The sequence below is a fragment of the Mastigoproctus giganteus genome, chromosome 1 (genome assembly GCF_048544385.1).
Source record: "Mastigoproctus giganteus isolate SK-2022 chromosome 1, ASM4854438v1, whole genome shotgun sequence".
NCBI lineage: Eukaryota > Metazoa > Arthropoda > Arachnida > Uropygi > Thelyphonidae > Mastigoproctus > Mastigoproctus giganteus.
In genome coordinates, this window is record NC_143575.1 from 81,357,874 (window position 1) to 81,381,697 (window position 23,824).

General features: G+C 33.9%; 1 protein-coding gene across 1 annotated transcript in view; it reads left to right on the forward strand.

Moving 5' to 3' along the window:
- Nucleotides 1-22,315, forward strand: part of schlank (ceramide synthase schlank) — a 204,038-nt gene extending 181,723 nt beyond the window's left edge. The window contains exons 9-10 of the mRNA XM_090380709.1: nucleotides 1,793-1,949; nucleotides 22,175-22,315. Of these exons, the coding sequence (XP_090236835.1) occupies nucleotides 1,793-1,949; nucleotides 22,175-22,267 (250 nt within the window). The 3' untranslated portion in view covers nucleotides 22,268-22,315. The remainder of the gene's footprint in view (nucleotides 1-1,792; nucleotides 1,950-22,174) is intronic.
- The last annotated feature ends 1,509 nt before the right edge of the window (nucleotides 22,316-23,824 follow it).

A 23,824-nucleotide genomic window follows, 5' to 3' on the forward strand; every position in this document is an offset into this window, starting at 1 on the left:
AATGGTATTTCTTTGTTGGTATGAAAAGCCTATTCTCTTCTACGGTTACTTTCCTGAATGCTTCCTATTTAGAATTTTCTGTTGGTAATATCATCAGAAGGTCCCACTGTATAGATATTTTATATTATTTTGGATATTTATTAAAAATTTATTTAGCTGCACTGTATCTAGTCCAAATCTGTTCTCAGATTGCATTTATGAATTTTGTCAAACTGAAATTTTACAGTTTCGAGGATTATGGATCTTGCTGCATAAATAAATATACTGCTTAGAATAATCACAAATGTATGTTGCTAAAGTATACATTGTACTCTATATATGAAACTTCACTCGTGGAGCAGCCTATGACTGTTATGACTATGACAGCCTATGACTATGCCATCACCACTATAAATCATATATAGACACTATTGTTATCTTTTCTTTCCCATTATATTTAAAATAAAGTATGAGGGTTATCACAAAAGTAATACACACTGCACATGTGCTCCTCACTCCCTATGCCTGCACAACTAACATTTATCAAGATAATAATGTCAGATAAATTTGAAGTTTTATCTCAACATTAGAGTTCAATAAAATAGAGTTCCTGCAGTGAATGCTTATGCAGGGGCTTTTAAAAAATGGCATTGATATTGCTTCAAGTGCAGTGACAGTTTCATATCAAAGATCTTTTATCAAAATTGAAACTTTACATAGTCAAACACTAATAACAAATTTATGAATTGTTGCAGGAAGTGTGTGAGGAATCAATAGTAGATCATAGTACGATTTCACTTTGGTCTCAACTGTTTCATCAAGAACATACCAGTGTTGAAGACAAGCAATGCTCAGATAGATCAAGAACAACTAAGGACAATTCAGTGGCATTATTACCACCATTTTGGAGTATGACCTGTGAAGAAATAGTCAGCAAATCTGGAATACCGAAATTACCCTTTTACTGAATTTTAACTGAGATATTACAAAACCCGCCTAGTCAAAACCCAGTGAGTCCCACATTTGCTGTCAGATAAACGATGAGCAAAAGTGAAACAGTTAACACACAACATTACTTACAAGAAAGTATTGTCACCATTGATGAGACATGGACATATGACTTAAGCTGAAGTCACAATCAACTTTGTGGAAGCATCTGTCTTTGCCACATCCTTCTAAATGTCAGCAACAATCACAGGAGAAACAATGGTCATTATGGCCTGATTATGAGGGCATTATTGCTGCTGATCATGTGCCACTTGGAAGATCAGTAACTGGAGACTATGCAACATTTCTTTGTCAGAAATTATGCTCGAAAATTTGTTAGAAGCAGCCCCAGATATTGGAAGCTGATGTGCTTGTTCTCCATGACAACACAGGGCCTCATATTACAGTCTGTACAGTTTGTTTTCACCAATTAAAAGAGAAAGCACTACCTCACCCCCTTAATTCTGATATGAGTCCTGGCAATTATGATATATTCCCAAAGTCCAAGGAACATATGAGGACATACCTTTGCTTGGAAAAAGATTTCTGTCTTTAAAAGCAGTGAGTGTAGCCGTGACCCAATGCAGCAGACCATTAAATGGTATATTCAAAAATTATCCAAATGTTGAGAAGCAGGCATAATGCATGAAGGAGATTACATTGGAGGTTTTTAATGTAAATTATGTTATAAAATAAATTCACTTTAAATTAGCCGCTTTTGTGCATTACTTTTGGGATAACCCTTCTACCATAGGTCATGTGCATCTTAGTTGTAGTTTAATGCAGTATAAGATAATTAATGCAGTATAACATAATTTTTACTTAGGGTTATCTATAGTACAATGTTTGAGGCAGTTACCATTGTTGATATGTTTGCGGCATACTATATCTTCAATAGTTTGCTATGTGCCCTCCAGATACTACATATAGTATGGACATGGATGATTGTCCGTATAGCATTACAGGCCATATCCTCAAAAGAGGTAAGTGAAGTTTTTGTATTATGTTAATGACAATTTTAATTAAAATATATACATTGTCTCTGTTAAGACATTTGTAAGGAACGAACTTATAAAAACTTCTTAGAGAAGAAAAATCTTAAAAATATAAAAATAAAATGTTTCCACATATATAATTTTGGGAAAGGCTGTCCACATAACCTGCCATGTAGATCAAACAGTACTTATTTTACAGATTTCACCAATTTTTAATGAGTCATAAATATCATAGATAGAAACACAAAATCATGCTTATGCAGCATCAGCCAAAAAACTACCAACTTCATCTATCCATTTCCTCTAATAATTTGTATAATGATTCATTAAATTTATTTCAACTACTTACTTCCACAACACCAGATAAAAGTTTACTCCAGCAATCAATCACTCACCCTCTGACTAAAAGCAAGTGTTTTCACACATCTGTCCCATATTCATCCTTTTTCATATATAAGTTTGTCATTTATCACTAATCTGTAATCAAGTGACAAAGAAGGTTAGGCAAGCAAAGGCAGATTACGAGAAATCTTTGGCAAAGGATGCAAAGAGAAACAGTAACGACTTCTTTACTTATGTAAACTCTAGAAGGAAAGGGATGAATCAGATGGTTTTACTTGATATCGATGGTTCGATTGTTGATGATCTGTAGCTGACAAACTGAATGACTATTTTGCATCTACATTTACACATGAGGAGTTATTCAGGGAGGGGAATACTAGAAGTTTATCAAATTCTGGCAGGGAGCTAAATGATTTTGTAATAACTGAGAGCTAAGTGGAGGAGAAATTGTCGACGTTAAACATAAAGAAGGCACGTCGGGTGGATGGGATCTATCCAGTTACATTAAAGGGGACAGCAAAGGAAGTAAGCAAGCCCTTAGCAGTGATTTTGAGGACGTCCTTGAGCTCAGGGGAAGTCCCCACAGACTGGAGCTATGCAAATGTTTCCCCAATTCACAAAGGGGGATCGAAAGGTGATGCGAGTAATTACAGCCCTGTTAGTTTAAACTCTGTTTGGAGAAATTAATGGAGGCACTGGTTAAAGAAGCACTTCAGGATTATCTAGATGAGACCGCAGTTATAGCCCAAGATGCAGCATGGGTTCCAATTTCATTGGATATTATGATGTGGTCGCAAAGGAACTGGATGCAAAAAATAATTTTGATATCATATACTTTGATTTCGGGAAAGCTTTTGATACTGTTGCACATGGAAGACTACTGTGCAAGTTGGAGCAATAATATGGCATTAAGGGCAAGTTGCTACAATGGATAAAATGGATAAAAGAATGCTTGAGTGGAAGAAGACAAAGAATGGTAATCAATGCACACTGCTGTTCATGGACTAATGTTATTAGTGGAGTTCCCCAGAGGTCCGTGTTGGGTCCATTGTTTTCTGTATTTATCAGTGATATTGATAAAGGTATATCATGCTTAATGTCTACGTTTGCAGACGAAACGGATGTTCGTAGGGTTGTTAATGACATTAAGGATGGTATGCTACTGCAACAGGATCTAGAAAAGTTGAACAGATTTGCTGAGAGATGGCAACTGAAGTTTAACATTGACAAGTACAAAGCACTGCATATGGGTAGCAGTAACACTAGAGCAGCGTTTCCCAAACTGTGTTCTGCGAGATGTGAAGTGTTCTGTGAAAAATTGTAATTAATAATTTTTTAAAAAATTCTATACCAGGTACATAATGTGTCCTGCCGCTAGCATATTTAATGTGTTTCACATTTAAGAGTCATTGGCAGGTGTTAAAAACGTTTTAATTTTCAGATATTAATAAAATTCATGGATAATAATATAACAATGTTTTTATTTTATTAATAATAATTACATATTGGTTACTGAAAGTATTGGTCTGTGATGACTAAAGCAGGATATATAATTTTTTACATTGAAGAGATTTTAGTTCACGACTAAATACACCATCTATAATTGTTCCATTGCGTGTAGTATTGAAAGATCTGATGACATGTCCAAGTTGAAGAATGTTTTCATAAGTGTGTAGAACTCTTTTCCAGCCTCAGAGTTTAATTGTAAAGAAAAAAATTATATTCAATCCGAAACCACCAGGTGACTTGAAACCAGATGCGTTTTCGAATTAATGCACTTCCCAGTTTCCGAAAGTTTTTTTTTGTATCATAAAACCTTAATGTTTCTGTTTCTAAATTTCTTAGCTTCCCAACGATATGCCATAAGTCCACATTATCCCATTTATTTTACATGAGAAAATTTAATTGATCACATGTTCATATTTTCCACTATCCTGGAAAAACTACTGCAATTTTTAAAGGTTTGAAAGTTTTTCCTTTAGTATAGAGAGCTAAGATGAAGCTCTGTGCAAAATTTCAGTAAATTTGGTCCAGTAGAAGATAAATTAAACAGGAATAAATTTTCATAGCGCTTTTTGCATGACAGTTTTTCATTACAAAATTTTTGGAATAACTCCAGTAAAAATGGTTTTAACGTCAAAATGAAATAAATAAATTTTTCATATTTGTAGCATACACCACTTTTGTATCATAATTTTTAACTTTTTTTTTTTTTTTTTTTTTTTTTTTTTCGATTAATAATATACTGACATAGACTAATAATCGAATAGACCGGCGGAACACTTTATTTTGGTGGGCTTTTGCATAGAGAAGTATATGTAGAGATAATAACATCTTCGAAGAAGTAGCAATGTAGTGATCTAATATGCCATTCGTATGCAATTTAGCCTGAGTGCATGGATTGAAGGAGAGGAGGGAAGCGAACCGATATGAAGGAAACCGAACTAAACTCACTTCCTTGTATAAATTTTTTTTGATAAGTATCAGTATTTCGATATATTATTATTAAAATAAATGACAATTGATTTGTGGTTGAAATAAGCAACTTTAAAATGAGAAGCAAGTACTTCTAGCAGTGCAACTGTGGTCAATGAAAACAAACACAATATTGTCACACTTCAAAGTGAGATTGAACATTAGCAGACTTTTGTTCCCCAAAAATCCGAAGTGAAAAAACGGGAACCGTTTTTTCACTTCGGATTTTTGGGGAACAAAAAACTAATAAAAGACCAAAACAAAAGTATGATGACAGTTATTTGGATTTTAGCTTTACTTGTATTGGAAATGAAGATGCTCCTGATGCACAGTGCATTATGTTTAATAAAATATTAACAAACAGTTATTTGGCTCCCGCTAAACTTGTGTTTCGTGACTAAAAAAGTTTGGGAAACGCTGCTCTAGAATAACATATCAATTGTATGGTACTACACTCAGGGTAGTGGAGAATGAAAAAGACTTGGGGGTAATTGTATAGTCAGATATGAAGTTTTCTGAGAAGTACAGACAAGCTGCAAGAGTAGCTCATATGGTCTTGTTAATGATATATAGGAATTTTGCTAGCAGGAATAAGGGGGTGATTATCCTCTTGTATAAGGCAATGGTCAGGCCACACCTGAGTACTGCATACAGGTCTGGAGGTCTCATTTTAGGAAAGATGTTGAACTACTAGAATGAGTACAGAGAAGAGCAACAAGATAAGTGAGTGGAACAAAAGGTTGCTCTTACCAAGAAAGATTTAAGCTCTGCAAATTGCAGTGTCTGGAGACTAGGCACCTGTGAGGTAATCTGATAGAAGTGTATAAGGCCTTGAATGGTTTGAGCAAAATCAATGCTGAGGATTCTTCCTCTTGCTCAGATTCCACACTGAGGGAGCATAAATTCAAATTTTGGAAAGACAGTTGTAGAATAGTTGTGCGGAAATTTGCCTTTAGCCAGCGGGTGGTTGATTGCTGGAACAAATTCCATCTGTTGTTGTGGAAGTTGACAGCTTAAATAAATTGAAGGCTGAACTAGATAAACCTCTGGAGTGAATGGGTGGTGAAACGGGAAGGGTTTTTTTTTTTTGTTGTTTTTTTCTTCTTTGGCTGATGCTAAATAAGCTTGCTCTCTCGCATCTTATGCCTCTGATAATGCTAATCATTTATGGACTGAAATCTTCATAATTTATTGTTCTAAACATCTGCAGAAACTTTTGAACACATGCCAACTTTTTCAGTTTTAATATAGGAAAAACATTAAGTTAGTGAAAATTTGGAATTCATTGAAGGACTGATCTGGTGATACAGTGTGCTCTTTACTTGTAAATTAAACCGATTGTATTTTTGTATCTAAATGTAATATAATGATGAAGTATATTTTATCAATAACACTAGTTCTACTGTAGTAAACTAAATTTTATGTAACTTGCATGTGGACTCTTTTTTTATTTTTTTTTTTTTATTTATTATTATTATTATTATATCTGCATGTTTGTTATATTTTATATATCAGTGTGGAATTCAAAACTGCTGCTAGGCGACTGCTCATATTTGGTGCAGAGAATATTGATAAAGAGCTCAATATATGCTTTGTCTTCTCTCTCTCTCTCTCTCTCTCTCTCTCAAACAATGTTGTCAGTAGGTTTTCTGTCGTATGTTCACTATTAAATGGTTAATTCTTCTTCTGATTTAAAAATATGTTAAGAAACTTGCAGCTTGCTCAGGGATTGATTTCTTTTCTATGGATATTGTTTTCTCGTAACGTATTGGGTGTCAGGTATTACTGCAGAGAGGCAGAGGAATTGCTTCAGTATTTTTATAGTTGGAGAACGTGTTGCTTTTTCTAAGCATTCTTTGTCACTTTATGCCCTACAAATTGTTCACAAAAAGTAGGATCAGAATTGATCCCACTCAATGATTTTGGTTGTTTACTTTGAAATTTTTCCTAATTTGTTACTTTCAATGTCACTTTCAATGTTCGATGTATGCACTTATATTTTTTTATCAAAAATAACTTTAATTTATCAATTATAAATTTAAAGATTCAAATGCAAAAATAAAATTTTTTTTTGAAAAATTTAAAGTACATGTGTTCGTTTTTTAGAATTGTTTTTATAAATCATTTGTGCCATCATTTACTTAGAATTATATTCATAGTACAATATTCAGTGAGGAACTTGATTCCAGATTTATTTATTTAGATGAGCTTTCACATGTGAAAATTAGTGATGAGTATAGGAAACCTGGTTAAGCACGAGTTTGCAAAACATGCTGTTCATTTCTATTATCCTTCTCTATCAGAAAAATAGAGAAGTATATATTTGAAGCTTTTGTGGAATGTGTTTTATTAACATGTTTGTAAAAGTATGGAAAATTAATTCATGTTTGTGTAAAAAACAGATCTCAATAACTATGGAAAATAACTAGTTTCCCAGAAAAAGGAATCAGAAAATTCAAAGAATTGTGATGGATGCTCAAAAATATACAGTACTTGCAAAGCACACTTCTGAATTAAAATATTTTATAAAAATGCAACTGATAAAAAATAATTTTATTATTTTTATTATTTTATTATTTTATCAGTTTCTGTTTTTATTAAATTGTTACAAGTACATAGCTGCCATCCCTCTAGATTTTCAATGGAGAATGTCTTTTACTTGATTGAACCCTTTGTCTCACTATCTTAACATAATTGATGACAGAGTTTCTCTGACTTCAAACAAAAAAGGATTTTTTTTTTTTTTTTCACAAAAATTTGTGAAAAAAAATTGGACAGCTAAAGACTATATTTCTTTAGTTTGCAAATTTATTCTTATTTGCATTAATGAACTGGCTATCAGGTGTGCTGGCCTACATAGAAAAATAGAAATTCAGGATAAATAGTTGTTCTCTGTTCTCATAGTACTTATGTAGTGCAAAGCTAATTAATGATGCCTTTCAGTAAGATGCCAAAGCAATATGACATAATTTCAGAAGAAATAAACAGAATTTTCCTCTGTTGTAAAATATGAAAAAAGATAACATGTTTGCCTTGTGTACTGTGTGGATATGATTTTTCAATTTCAGGCAATGGGAAATATGATGTAATTTGAAATTTCCAGAGAAATAAGCATAACCACAGTGCACAATGCATAGAAAGAAATGCAAAACTAGATGCAGAATTTCATAGTGACGATGATGTCACAAATGCTGAATGTTTATTTGCATCTTTTGTCATAGAATGTAATCTTCCTCTGAGTTGTGCTGATCACATAGGTGCATTGTTCAAGAAATGTTTCCTGATAGTGAAATAACAAAAAAAATAGTTGTGGAAAAACAAAAACAGTAGGTGTTGTTAGTGAAATTGCATGGATAGGGAAAAAAGAGGTGGTGGATGGCTCTGAAAATGGGCCATTTTCAGTTGCTAAAGATGGCAATAATCAAAGTGATTTTCCAAGCTACACTTGTGAGCTAAAACATTATGGCCACCTACCTAATAATGTGTTGGGCTGCCTTTTGCCATGATGACTAACATAGTGTGGCACTGGCTTCACAAGACTGTGGAAAGTGCCATCAGGTATCTTGGACCAACTGGACAGAAAGGTGTCCCAGAATTAAACAGCAGACCGAAGCACTGGAATTGACTAGTGAATGCTGCATTCCACCACATCTCACAAATGTTCCATGGGATTGATATTGAGAGAAATTGGCAGCCAGGGAAGCATACCAAATGTGTGGGCATGATCCTTGAGCCAAATTCTCCCAACATCAGAATTAAACAGTGGACAAGGACTGGTGAATTCTGCATTCCACCACATCTCATAGTACTTCAATATTCTTTCACTGTCTGGGATATGGGCACACCACTGTCGGTTGTTCCTACAAGCTGGTTCCTTGTAGCCCGGCAACCCAAAGGTCGCGGGTTCGATTCCCGCCTCGGGCTTGGATCAAAGTACTGCAAAAAAAAAAAAAAAAAAAAAACCTTGGGAGGTGCAATATGGCCACAGAAGCCGATGCGCCAACAACTACCAAATCAAAAAAAAAAAAAAAAAAAAGGTTCCTTGTAGGAACAACAGATAGTGGTGTACCTATATCTCAGATAGTGAAAGAATAATTTCACTGACTCAATCCAAGCAACCATTGACATCAGAAGATTTAAAACAGTAATCCTGCCAAGGAAAAGAAGAATTCAAAAATCGCAGATTATTCCATTTTGCATTCTTTACAAGAATGCAAAATGGGATGAAAGTAGGGCTCACAATACCGGTCAAAACCTTAATACCAATATTCCAAAAAAACATTTTTTGCAATAAATTTTGATGACAATTAGGAACAATAAAGTAAGAAAAAACAAGTAATTACTTGAATTCACGTTTTAAATCAAACTTTTATTACAATAATAAATATTCTAGCAAAAATTATTAAGCATACAGTTATTCTAAAAACAAAAAAATAAGCATCAGCACTACCTGTCTGAATGAAGTGAGCTCTAAAACTCAATAAGTTATCGTTTAAACTGGATCTAATTTTGGTACATATTTAATTAGCATTTGTAAAATAATAAGAGAAGTTTACCTCTATATAATACATAGAACACTTCAATTTTTGTTCCTGTGATCACTGCATATGATCTAAAAGAATTGTCAGCTTCAGGAAGGAAAATCGTTTTTCATTTTTTTTTTAATTTCTTTTAATTAACTTATTTAATTGTTAATTGCGTTACATTGAATTTTAATTGTGCTCAGTTGATTTTTAATTATTTCTTACTGTAATCTAAGATTTTCGATGTTTTCGTTTTAATTGCTGGGGAATATCATACGGAAATGTTCTACGTATAATATTGCGGTAAACTTCTCTGATTATTTTACAAATATTGATATCAATGTAGAACGTATTGAGCATTATAGCTCTGGTTCATACTATCATATTTAATTAGCGGCAGAAGACATCCTTTTGGATTCTGTGCTGGTTGGTGCTTTGTACTGAGATAGTTGTAGACGAGTTGCAGTTTAATCCCCCCCCCCCTTATTCCCTCATCTTCAAAAAATCTTATTTCCTTTTTATCAAAAATAAAAATTATTTCCTTTCTGACTTTTTATGGCATTATATCCGTATTAACGAAAGAAAGGGACTGACGGTTAAGCTTGGTGAGGAAACCAGATCTAAGTTGGGGGGGGGTATTTATCTATTTATTAATTTGTATTTCCCTGTACGTTAGTGTGGTTATTGTTATATTTTCGTACAGCAGCTCCCCTCAAGCACTAAGCCCCACAAGCTACCTGACTGCGTTAAAAAATTAGAATTTCCAGGAGCTGAGGGATTTCCCCCACACACACACAAGTATATATATTATATATCGTATATGTGACACAAATATAAAACAAAAGTTGATCATAACAAATCCACTTACAATACAAAACTGTTGTTCATTTACATCTAATCTCTTTGTTTTTCTCATTTAATCTGTTAATACATGCTATCGTTTCCATAAAATTTCTCTCAATTAACAATCTCAACTCTATCTATAGCTTCAAATGCTAAACTAATTCAATCTTAATCACTTCCTCATATTCCTCTGAATCACCAATATCAATTCTCTTCACAACAGCAATCCATAAGTCACTAACTTAATGCTAACAATTCCAAGTAATCTCTCTTAATTTAGTAATATCAATTTTCTTTGCAACCTCAACCAATAAACCAACTCAATACTAAACATTTCCTTATTTCTCATGGTTCTTCATCTTCAGCCAAGTGCCTCCGTAGCCAGGTGGGAAGGAGCAGCAGTGTGTAGCACACGCTTCTTGATTATACCAGGGTTCGAGCCCGTCACCACCAAATACGGAGGATGCGGAAAGGTCAGGGAGTGACCACCGCATATCCCGGAGCCATATGGCCTTAGTTGCTAATGCTCCTAAAAGAAAAACCAAAAATAACAAATAACAATCATCTTCAACCTTACTATAAAATAATCTCCCACTTTATCTGAGTTCCATTTCCAAAACAACAGAATTCAGAGGACTTGCCTTCCTTCTCTTTCACTATGGGATTCCTTTGTGTGTGTTCCTTCCACAGTGTGGTGATATCTCTCTCTCTCTCTCTCTGCTGTATAGCTCTTCCAGTACTGTCATATTTTGAGAACAGTTCTCTGTTAATACTGAAAGAAATTGCTACAGCAGTAGTAGAAGCCAGAGCACTATCTGACCTGGCTTGTTATTCAACTTCTGGATTAACTTCTAGCACAGGAACATGCCCGGCAGAACCCTTCACTATATAACTGGACACTCCCAAAACTACCACTGGAAGTCTGCAACCCCTCTTTTGGTGCGAGCACCTTATTTATTTCCTTCCCATTTATTTATTTATTGAATTTATTGCAAGTTACAATCGTCCCTTGTACTACTTTTTTATACACAAGCTTATGAGCAAATCCCTCTGGGGTTTGCACTACTTATCTCCTCCTATCTAATTTAAACCTGACCCAATCACTTGGGTCAGATTTAAATTAGATAGGAGGAGATACGGTGTTATTCTTTAAACTCACTCTTCTTCCTTTGGCGGGAAAAACAAAATATTTTTCCCACACAACGAAACGCTTTCATCTTTTACCTCTACATCACCTGTTCACAATACCTTTGAACTGATCCATACCGACACCCTTTCCCAAAATGCACTAAGTGTCACATCCTCAAGTAATGATGTAATAGAAAGATTAAACTATTGTTCTGAAGCTTTTAATTTTAACCCTGCCATACCGTCGTTCACCATATTCCTTAATTCCACTACCAGGCCTACTGCCACTGATGGATATATTTCCGTAATGATGTTTTTGTTATTCCTTAAGTGCTTTACTTCCACACACACTATACTTACAAAGAGAAATATATTTGTAAGATTTTATATCTTACAGTTTCATGACATTTTCAGGTTTCCATTGCATTTTTACTATGTATAACAATCCCTCATTTGCAAATTCAGCAGTATTAATGATTTATTGTTGTCGATTTTATAACCTTTATATGAATAAATCATAAACAATTATTTTTTAAATTAGTACTGAAAAACCGGTATCTTTGTCTCAATACTGGGAAAAAAATGACTGGGATCCCGGTATTCAGGATCCCATAATCTCAGTATTGTAAGCCCTAGATGAAAGGCCACAAGTGAAAGGCTCCATTAGAGAAGAGGCTGTTACTAAGTGGTAATCTGAGGTGCCTCAGATCACAACTACACACACAGACAACCCTTCCAAGTACACAGTCAAGGTGACCACTCACCTTGACTGTTACTTGGAAGCAGTGTTGAATCCAGAGCGTTTGCACCGGGAGGGAAAATGTAAACTTCTGGGGTACATACACGGGGGAAGGGGTACACACACATGCACTATGGCCATAGTTGCTGATGCGCCTAATAAATCCCTAAACAAACAAACAGGGGGGTGTAAACTTTGGAGGGTACATATAGTATATTTTTTATTATTATTTAATATTTGCAACATATGTATTCGTTACAAACAAATCTGCATATTTATATATATGCAGATTCCTTTTGTTTCCTCATATAATAAGAGAATATGAGGAAACAAAAGGAAATATTTATTATTTAACATCTAAATACTAATAGTCAGTTCACAAAAACCACATTACTGACAATAATCACAGTTTAATAATATGAAAATCACCAATTAAAATTTGCAAAAAAAAAAAAAAAAATTATACAAATTATAATCAAACATGCAAGTACTGTATTGGAATAATCTTATTCTTCTTTGCTTTTTTCTTTGCATGTGTATCAATTAATTCATTTATTAATTTTTCCGATAACTCATTTTGAGCCCTCTAAGCAGGGCTCATTTTGAGCTCTGGTTCATAAACAAGAGAGGGCTCATTTTGAGCTCTCTTCATGCAATCTTTTAATATTACAGTACAGATGCATATATAATAAAATGGATATAGAATGTATTGTTTATAGGCTGAGACCAAAACCGTCTTGTTTGCAGTATACAAAGGAAGAATTAGTCACAAGTAGACCCTTGATGTGAAGAAAACAAATAAAGGGAATGTGAAAACCATAAAGCAAAACTGCTGACAAATTAGTGGCTTCAGTAGACTCCCCTAACAGCCACGAGACACTCCAATTACAATTAGTATCTGTCATGAACCAATTCAGGCAAACCTATTCGCAGCCTTGAAATCTTGTTTGCAATATACAAACAAAGAATTTGTCGCAAGTAGACTGTTTGTGTGAAACACTATCAATAGATGGTTCGTATGAAAATAAAAGGAACCTGAAAGCCATAAAATGAAAATGCAGACACTTGAAATAGTGGCCTTTAGTTGCAATTTGTGCAGCCAGAAATATTGCCCATTTAATTATTTTGAAAATTTCATGTCTTTTGAATTTTAGTGATTTATTTTAGCTGTGTACCACCTAACAAGTACCTTATTAGTTGATGTGTTTTTTGTGTTGTGTTTATTTGACATATATTTATTGAATTCATGTTTTATAAAATAAAAATTATTTTTCACAGGGGGGGTTTATTCCACCAGGGATAAAAGTCACCCCCCCTGGATTCAACACTGCTTGGAAGGGTTGTCTGTGAGAGAAATATCGAGTGTTGGCTATGTTGGTAGAATCATCTGGTATTCTGGTAGGTAAATGAACAATCTGTGCAAGTTATTAGTAATTGCAAAAGCCTCAGCATCTCAACCAACTGAAGTTGTAAACATTAAAATCACCAAGGAAAATTACCTCACTGTGTTAGGCAAGTTGGACTGGAGAAAGTTCTGGAGAAACTTTTTTTGAAAGTCCCATTATAAAAAGGATATGGATCTCTTGAAATGGGTGCAGAGAAGTGCAACCAGATACTCTTATCATGAAAGACTTCACTTCAAATATTGTTTACTGGACACCTGCTAGCAGACCTAACTGAGGTGTCTAAGGCTTTAAATAGATGGAGTAAAGTAAATAAGTAAATGCTGAATACATCCATACTCTTTCTCAGATAACACACGCAAGGGGATATAAATTTGAATTGAAAAAGGATGTGCAGGATAGATGTTTAAAAATTTCCTTTCAGCCAGAGGGAGTAACAGATTGTTGGAACAACCTTCTAATATTATAAAGATAGATAATACAAATGCTGAGAGTGAGAGGATATTCAATACAACCAGGTGAGAAAAACAAAAATTGAATTCACATCTCTGTTTGGTGAACCTTTTGGAATCGTTTTGACAAGCCAAGAGAGGAGGACCATTGTTTTGAACACAGCTTTGACTCATTTCTGAAGAGGGCAAAGTCTGCAACAATAACTTTTTTGAATAATCATAATCATTTGGGTATGTAACAAATATGCAAACAGAAATTCACAGAAAATAAAATCCTATGTAATTTGATGTTTGAATGGCAAAGAATTCTGTCTGTAGCTTAATATAAAATGTGTAGGTTTTCAGTGAAATTTAATTTCTATTGCAATGTTGGACTCTAAAAAAAATCTGTTTTCATCCTGCTTACAGTTACCTGATCTCCAACTTGTCAAAAGTTGGCAGATAAGTAGATTATTTTTCCTAGTATTTTTTATACATTTAAATTGTACAGATATTCATATTTCCATTTTCTTACTATTTAAACTTTATGTATTTTTCCACATTTGCATATACAGGTAATCCTCATATAACATGGTGGTTTGGTTCCTACAAAATCTTGGGTAATGCGAAACCGCGTTATACGGGACTAAGAACCAGTACAAAAGGTGGGGTTATGTTCCAAAAGCTAACAAAAATACTCCATTTTTTTTTATAACTATCGGAAACTTAATTTTTGTAGTAGTAATAACTTAATATTTTAACTTTATTTTTATAATAGTAGTAAATTAAATAACTGAACAAACGAAACATCTCACCTTAGAAACAGTGATACGTATATGTGAGATAATGTACATTCATTTAATTTTCTTCCTTTTCATTGCCGCTAAGCGCAATCTTTTCTGCAGTATCTAGATTTCGTGTACCTTCTGCTCTCTTTAAAAGTCATGAACTGCACTCTTCGAAGTCGCAATTATTTTTTATGGTCTCAAACAAGTTCAATAGCACAGAACCTAACCGAGGGATCTCCCAACAAAATACAGTGACCCCCACTTTAAATGATACATGAAAATCAGAATATTTTCCAGTTAGCAAAATAAAAATAAATTTATGTTTGCATACATTTATTACTTACATACTTAATTAATACATATTGTTATATGTACATACTAATTGCTATTTCTGTTCACTGACTTTTCTTCTTTTTTTTTTTGTTGTTGTAAAATTTAAAACAGTAAAAATGATAGGCAATCAATAAACAAGAACACGGCATGCACAAGTTGCAACAAACACTATACAGAGTAATGAGTTTCTGAAAATTTGTTTTTTATATAATTGAATATTTCGTGGAAGGGAAAACACATTTCACCATAATAATGTGAAAACCCACAGAACTGAGCTATTGGTACTATATCAAATGCAAGAAGATAGAATTTACTACCCGTTTATAATTTATTACACTAACAGAAAAGCCAAATAAACCGGAAAGTGCAAATTGTTTTTATTGTTTTAGGGTAATGACCTCTAGAAATGTGCTTTAGAAAAATATCACAAAGGCGATAACAACTAGTGAATCAACAGCAGGGATTCACAAAAAGGAATGGAAATGTTGAAAATTACTTCTAACATAATAACAGGGTTTTCCCAGCACAAAAGCTAAAAAATACCATTTTATGTAAGATTTCCAGCAATTCTCAAAATGTGTTAGAACGAAACCCTGTTGTAGAAGTACTGTGTTGTGCGAGGATTGCTGTAATTTATCAATCGTGTTAGAGCGAAACCATGTTGTAGAAGTACCGTGCTATACGGGGTTGCCTGTACTCTCATAAATAATAGTAGAGATGAGGATATTATAATCCCATTATATAAGGCTATTGTTAGACCACACTTGGAATACTGTGTTCAAATATGGAGACTGCAACTAAAGAAAGACATTAAGCTTCTTGAAAGGGCCCAAAGATGGGTAACTTGCCTGGTTGAGATTGGCAAAAAAGTGCCTGTATAAGGAAAGACTTCAAATATGTGGGTTGCAGAGCTTGGAAACTAGGCACCTTACAGGAGACTTGATTGAGATGTTTAAAGCTCTGAGAGGCATAAGTAAAATGAATGAGGATGAAATTTTAGTGGTTATAAATGATTCTAGAACTAGGAGCCCTAAATTCAAGTTACATTAGGAGATGTTTAGACTGGATTGCAGGAAGTTTTATTTTAGCCAGAGAGTTATAAATTACTGGAATAAGTTACCAGGTAGAGGTAGAGGCTGACAGTTTGGAGAAATTCAAAGGTCAGCTGGATAGTTACCTGTGGGAGGGAAATGCATAGGTTGTCTATTTCCTTTTCTTTCTTATTTTTTAAATTTCCTTATTATTATTTTATTTTTATTTATTTATTTATTTTTGGCTGGTGCAGCATAAGCCATAGGCTTCCTTGCACCATGTGGCTATTGCTAATACTAAATAACCTCTCTATAAATGGAAGCTCATCAATTTTTTTACCTACTCTTCCAAATTGTTTTCCCATTTCTTTAATATATAGGATTAGAATGGATTAAACAGTATAGCATATTTTTTCCCTCAATATACGGTATATATCTCCTGAATTCTGTACGGACATGAATTCCGTACATGTCCTCCATTTTGAGGGCAAAGAGAAAATACCTTAAAAAATTTTTTTCATTGCTGAAAAAGCCATTGATGCCTGTGTAGGTATTTCTGAAGAGACAGTAATTGCTAGCAACCAGGTCTGACTAGGGTAGATGGTTTAACTTCTGGAATCTTCAGTCTCTTGGGACTTGTGTGCAAGAGCATTGTCATGACACCTTAATGCCAATTGCCAATTTCCCTTTTCTTTGTTCCTTTATGACCCCTACTTAATTTTTTTTAGAAAAGTAACATGGGCATCTCCTGTGATTGTTTTCTTATGTGGTGTGTACTCTATCAAAAGAATTTCTTGCAAAGTGATGATCCATGGTTTTTCAGTTGCACAGACTTACTTTTTGTGTTGCACAGACTGCTTTGCTTCCCAATCTCAGTGATAAATCCACATTTCATCACCAGTTACAATTCTTGAAAGAAAACCCCTATGGATCTGCATCATGTGTGTGTCTAAACTTTCCTTACAAATTTGAGCCTTGCACTGTTTCTGAATATGCTCAGCATTCTTGGCACCCAGCAAGAACTGACCTTTGATGTGGCCAAGTGTTCATGGGAGGTAGTACCAACCCCTCAGAAATACTTAGGGCTTACAATACCGGTATTTCGGTATTTTTAATTTATGAAACCGTGATACCAGTACCCAAAAAATCATTTTTCGCAATAAATTTTGATAATTACGGAAAAATAAAGTAAGGAAAAAACCAGTAATTACTTGAATTCACGTTTTAAATCAAACTTTTATTACAATAATAAATATTCTAGCAAAAATTATTAAACATAGTTATTCTAAAAACAAAAAAAAATAAGCATCCACACTGCCTGTCCGAATGAAGTGAGCTTTTAAGAAACTCAATAGTGTAATCGTTTAAACTGGATCTAATTTTGATACATATTTAATTAGCAGCAGAAAATGTCCTTTTGGATTCCGTGCTGGTTGGTGCTTTGTACTGAGATAGTCGTAGAGGAGTTGCAGTTTAACCCCCCCTTATTCCCTCATTTTCAAAAAATCTTATTTCCTTTTTATCAAAAATAAAAAAATATTCCCTTTTTGACTTTTTATGGCACTATATCCATATTAATGAAAGAAAGGGACTAATGATTAAGCTTGGTGAGGAAACCAAATCTATGTTGGGGCGTTATTTATTTATTTATTAATTTTTATTTCCCTGTACAGTCAGTCCTCGTATAACACGTGTTTGCACTACACGAATTCGATCATACACGATTTATAAATAGGGGAACGACATCTTATATAACACGAACCGAATTCGCTTATGCACGATTCGCCTTTGTGTTTACAAGAAATGGCAGTCGAACGCAGAATCACCCCAACCAAACGCAACACAATAGGAATGAAGAGAAGATTCTGAAAATGTATTTATGTTTTTATATCAGTGAAGGGGAAACACATTTCACCATAATAACGTAAAAACCAACACAATTCCAGAAATCGGTATAATCGCAAATGCAATTAGATCGAGTGTACTACCAGTTTATAACAGATTCCACTAGCAGAAATGCAACTGGAAATTGTTTTTACTGTTTTATGGTAGTAACCCCTAGAAATGTGCTGTAGAAAAATGTGAGGTGTTAATAGTGTATCTCTGCCTTTACGGTGTTGTTTATTCAGTTGCTACACGCACGCAGCTTTGTTTATGTGGATCAGGCGTGCCTCCTCGTTTTGTAATTGTGCTTTATTCCATAAAAATGAGTAAAATATTTAAAAGGTGTGAAAAGGAAGCATCCTGGTGAAGACACTGCCGATTCAGAGAGAAAAAGAAAAGCAATATCGATAAACAGAGGCGGACTGGGTCAAAATTCTTATCCGGGAAAATTTATAGTGGCCTCTTACTATGGTTTATGGCCAAAATCACACTGGCCTCCGGCCCACCGGGGTTTCCCCAGTAAGGCTTATAGCCAGTCCGTCTCTGTCGATAGAGAAACACAGGCTACAGACCTAAATGAGGCAACACCGAGAATTACAAAGAATGTAGAGAAAATAAAAACTTTCATAGCAGGAACAACTCAAAATGTAATTAAAATCCATTAGATTAGGACACAAATAATTGGAAGCGATGGAACGGCTGTCATCTATTTGGATAGAAAATCAAACAAAAAACAAGTTTGCTTTCGATAGAAGCAAAAGCATTAGCAATATTTTATTATGTAATAGTCGTAATAAAATACGTATTTTATTATGATTATTTATTATGTGTGTTAATGTTTTGGTTACAAATGTGGGTTCAATCTTGGGTGGTCGGCACCTAACCGTATTTTTCCCATAGAGCCTGTTGCACACGTTTATATTGCACAATTTTGCATTGCACGAGGGTTTCTAGGAACACAACTATCGTGCTATACAAGTACTGGCTGTACCTTAATATCACCATCAGTGGCCATTGTTACAATTTTCGTTGTTGTTGTTATTATTTGGTTTTTAGGAGCGTTAGCAACTAAGGCCATATTGCTCCGGGGATATGCGGTGGTCATCCCTGATCTTTCCACATCCTCCATATTTGGGGTCATGGGCTCGAACCCCAGTCTAATCAAGAAGCGTGTGCTACGCACTGCTGCTCCTGCCCACCTGGCTATGGAGGTGCCCGATTTTCATACAGCAGCTCCCCTCAAGTACTAAGTCCCACAAGCTACCAGACTGCGTTAAAAAAATTAGAATTTCCAGGAGCTGAGGGATTCTCCCCCCCATACACACACGAGTATATATATATATATATTATATATCATATATATGACACAAATATAAAACAAAAGTTTATCATAATAAATCTACTTACAATACAAAACAGATGTTCATTTACATCTAATCTATTTGTTTTTCTAATTTAATCTGTTAATACATGCTATCATTTCCATAAAATTTTTCTCAACTAACAATCTCAACTCTGTCTATAGCTTCAAACACTAAACTAATTCAATCTTAATCACTTCCTTATATTTCCCTTAATCACCAATATCAATTCTCTTTACAACAGCAATCCATAAGTTGCTGACATAATGCTAACAATTCCATGTAATCTCTCTTAATTTAGCGATATCAATTTTCTTTACGTCAACCAATAAACCAACTCAATACTAAACGTTTCCTTATTTCTTGTGTTTCTTAAACTTCAACCTTACTCTAAAATAACCTCCGACTTTATCTAAGTACCCTTTCCAAAACAACACTCAGAGGCCTTACCTTCCTTCTCTTTCATGGTGGGATTCCTTTGTGCGGTTTTCTTACACAGAATATGGTGATGTGTCTCTTTCTCTCTTCTTGGTTGAACTCTGCATCTCTGCTGTATAGCTCTTCCAGTACTGTCTTATTTCAGGATTTCGAGAACATTTCTCTGTTAATAATGAAGGAAATTACCACAGCAGTAGTGGAAGCCAGGGCACTATCTGAATGAGAACGGCTGACCGGGCTAGCCGGGTGGGTAAAGTGCCTGCCTAGCAACCCAAAGGTCGCGGGTTCGAATCCCGCCTTGGGCTTGAATCAAAGTACTGCAAAAACCTTGGGAGGTGCATTATGGCCACAGAAGCCGATGCGCCAACAACTACCAAAAAAAAAAAAAAAAGAATGCAGAACTACCACTGGACGTCTGTAACCCCTCTGAACAACCACAAACCCCTCTTTTGGTGTGAGCACCTTATTTCCTGTGCATTTATTGAATTGATTGCAGGTTACAATTGCCACTTGTACTACTTTTTTATACACAAGCTTATGTGCAAACCCCAGAGGGATTTTCACGCATTGACATATCTCCCCCCTATCTAATTTAAACCTGACTCAAGCACAGTGTTATCCTTTAAACTCCCTCTTCTTCCTTTGGTGGGAAAAACAGAATATTTTGCCCAAACAACGAAACGCTTTCATCTTTTACCTCTAGATCACTTGTTCACAATACCTTTGAACTGCTTCATATCGGCACCCTTTCTCAAAATGCACTAAATGTCGCATCCTCGCGTAGCAGTGTAATAGAGGGATTAAACTATTGTTCAGAAGCTTTTAATTTTAACCCTTCTGTACCTGCCATACCATTGTTCACCATATTCCTTTATTGCCCTACTAGGCCTACTCCCACTAATGGAAATATTTCTGTAATGATGTTTTCGTTATTCCTTACTTATTCCTTGCTTTACTTCCGCACACTCTACTTACTAAGAGAAATATATTTGTAAGATTTGGTCTTAGAGTTTCATGATGTTTTCAGATTTCCACTGCATTTGTACTGTGGTATAACAATCCCTCATTTGCAAATTCAGCAGTATTATTGATTTATTGTTTCGATTTTATAACCTTTATGAGAATAAATCATGGATAATTATTTTTTAAATTAGTACCGAAAAACCGGTATTTTTGTATCAATACCAGGATATATTGTAAGCCCTAGAAATACTACACTCTCTGGCAGTCATAGATTCAAGGATAGTTACCTATGGAAATGGGGAAATGCTTAGGTTGTCTGTTTCCTTTTCTTTTACTAATTATTTATTTTTTTAAATTTTCTATTACATGTCTGTCCTGCATAACCAGCTCTTCCAATTTTTTTGGCACATTTCTTGCTTTGTTCATCCCGAGCAGAGGTCATCTGTGGATTCCCAACCCCATTTAAACTGAGAAATTTTATCTGGTTTTCAGAAGGAGCAGTATCACCATACACTCATTAATAACTTTTGGTCCATTCCCTTTTTGTTAAAAATTTGATGATGGTCCAGTGCTCCAATTTTATGACATTTGTGTTTTCCTTTGATTTGGTTACTTTAAATCATTTGTTTTTCTTTACTTCACTGTATTAAGTTGGACCTATATAAATCAGATACAGACATTTATTAGAGTATGATAAAATCACAATTTATATGTATATCAAGCATATTTATAAACAATCAGGGTAGATAACTGATTGAATGCCCCTCGTAAGTTTGGGGGCTGTGCATTATCTCTTTCTTTTCCAATTCTTATAGTCAGGCTTCTTTATCTTGACTTTTTTTTTTTTTTTTTTGCTTCTTTACTGAATTTGACTGAGTATTCATTTCATTATATTGCTGATATTTCTTGATTCATAATTAATGTACTGTATCTGTAATTTTTTTTTTTTTTTTTTTTTTGTCAATAAACTTCTCGTTGCTTATATTGGCAGGTTTTATTAATTCAACATCCAAAAATGGAAGTGTGCTATTAATTTTTTTTTTTTTTCCCAGAGTAATTTACATATTTCTGTTTGTCATTCATGAATGCATTAAACATGTCCAATTCCATCTCTTCATATTCTCAAACTAGGAAAATATCATTATAGTAGACTGTATTGATAGTTACAAGGAAGAGGCCTTTAAGTGCTTTTCCCTTAATCCTTTATTAATAGAGCCACCGTATGAAGTGAAAGAATGTTGTCCATGCTTAAGCATGATTTTTCTGTGTTTTATTTTTTAAATAGTTCAGGTAGATTTTCAGTGAAATCTTAGTGAAATTAAATTCATTCTCAATGAAAAACTACTTGTTCGTTTTATGTTTTAAGTTTTCAAAATATGTTCCTTTTATTTGTGAGACTGTTTCCTGCTATAATAAAACTATGTACAGTTTTCAGTATAAAGTAGTAATCAATAGTTACTTTGATAAATTGTTATTCTGTTACATATTGGTATTTTTTTACCTATAAATGGTTTACATATATATAATTTAGGTGAAAGACCTTCGCAGCGATGATAGTAGTGATGCAAGCAGTAGCAGCAGTAGTAGTGGAGGAAATAAGAGGAATTCTCATAAAGCATCTTGAGGATCATTAATCTTACAGATTGATGTTTCATTCCATACTATGTCATAAGTTTTGGTCCATGTATCAGTTTACTGGAACTGATTGCACTATTTTTATATATATATATATATATGTGTGTGTGTGTGTGTGTGTGTGTGTGGTATATATATATATATATACATATACACATACACACACACACACACAGTATGTGTGTATATATATATATATATATATAAAATAAAGCATTTCATTGACTTCCCATATTCTGACATCAGGTGAATGGGACCTAAAATCTTCAGTGATGGGATCAGTTTAAAAGTGAATTATTGTATGACTCTGATAAGATTGTATAGTTGAAGATGAAAATATTTTACTGGCCTGCTGAAATGCTTAGGTGTCACATTGAATAGTTGAAGGAGCAATTTATAATGATTTTACAGATGTTAATCCTGTTTGTTTTTTCAAAATTCTCAGACCTTCCTGATACATCAGTGTATGGTTGGAATTACTCTAGAATCCTGGTGAAAAGCCTGTTGTGAAAGTACATTAAAGGTTCACATTCATGAAAGACATGTTCAAGGATGTGCATATATTCAGTATTCATACTCTTTGTAGTCACAGTGAGCGTTAATCTTACCATTTCATGTGTGTCTCAGAGTCACCTGAAGTTGGAAGGTGTAACTGATTTATTAAAGAGAATGTTGTATTGTACATAAAGAATGTAAAAATATTTTATTCTATATGAAAGTTGTGTTTCTGCTTCACAGAAATACTGCTTCTTTCTTGTTGTGCTTCAGTCCTTTATCTATTAGTCTTAACAGCTATACTTTGAACAAAAATACAAGTTTCATCTGCCCACTGTTTATATTATTTAGACTTTTGGGTGGCATTTAAATTGTCTTGACAGTTTATTTTAATTAAAAAATTAAATTCTGTATGAAATATTAAAAACAAAAGTGCTGATATATGCTTTTGTTTTATGCTGGATTTCTCTACTAGATGTTGGAAAAAAATTTTAAGGAAGTGTGTGTGTGTGTGTGTGTATATATATATATATATGTGTGTATATATATATATATATATACACACACACATAATTATATATATATATATATATATATATATAATGACTGTGATACTTTATGGCTAAAACCTACATTCTACAACTCTCACCATAACTTAATAAATATAGTATTTGTATATTTTTGGAAGAGTACAAATGTTATATAGAAAACTTTGAATATGTTCGGACTTTTACCATTATAAATTTATTGAGTACATTCTTAAAATCTTACTATTTATATTCTCTATCCAGAATGCTGCAGAATTATCAGAATTCTTTTGTGCATATAAAGAGTTCAGTTGTTTAGTATGTGAAAATTATAATTGCAAGTACTTCTTGGAATAATTTTGTTACTGAGTGCAGATACTACTTTTTTTTAAAATTCCTAATGAAATAGAACACATTGTAGGCATATCTTACCCATATATGTATATTAATATGAAATGCTTCTTCTTATAGTGAATAGTCAAACAACTTGATTATTCATTAAAATCTTTAAAGAATTTTATATC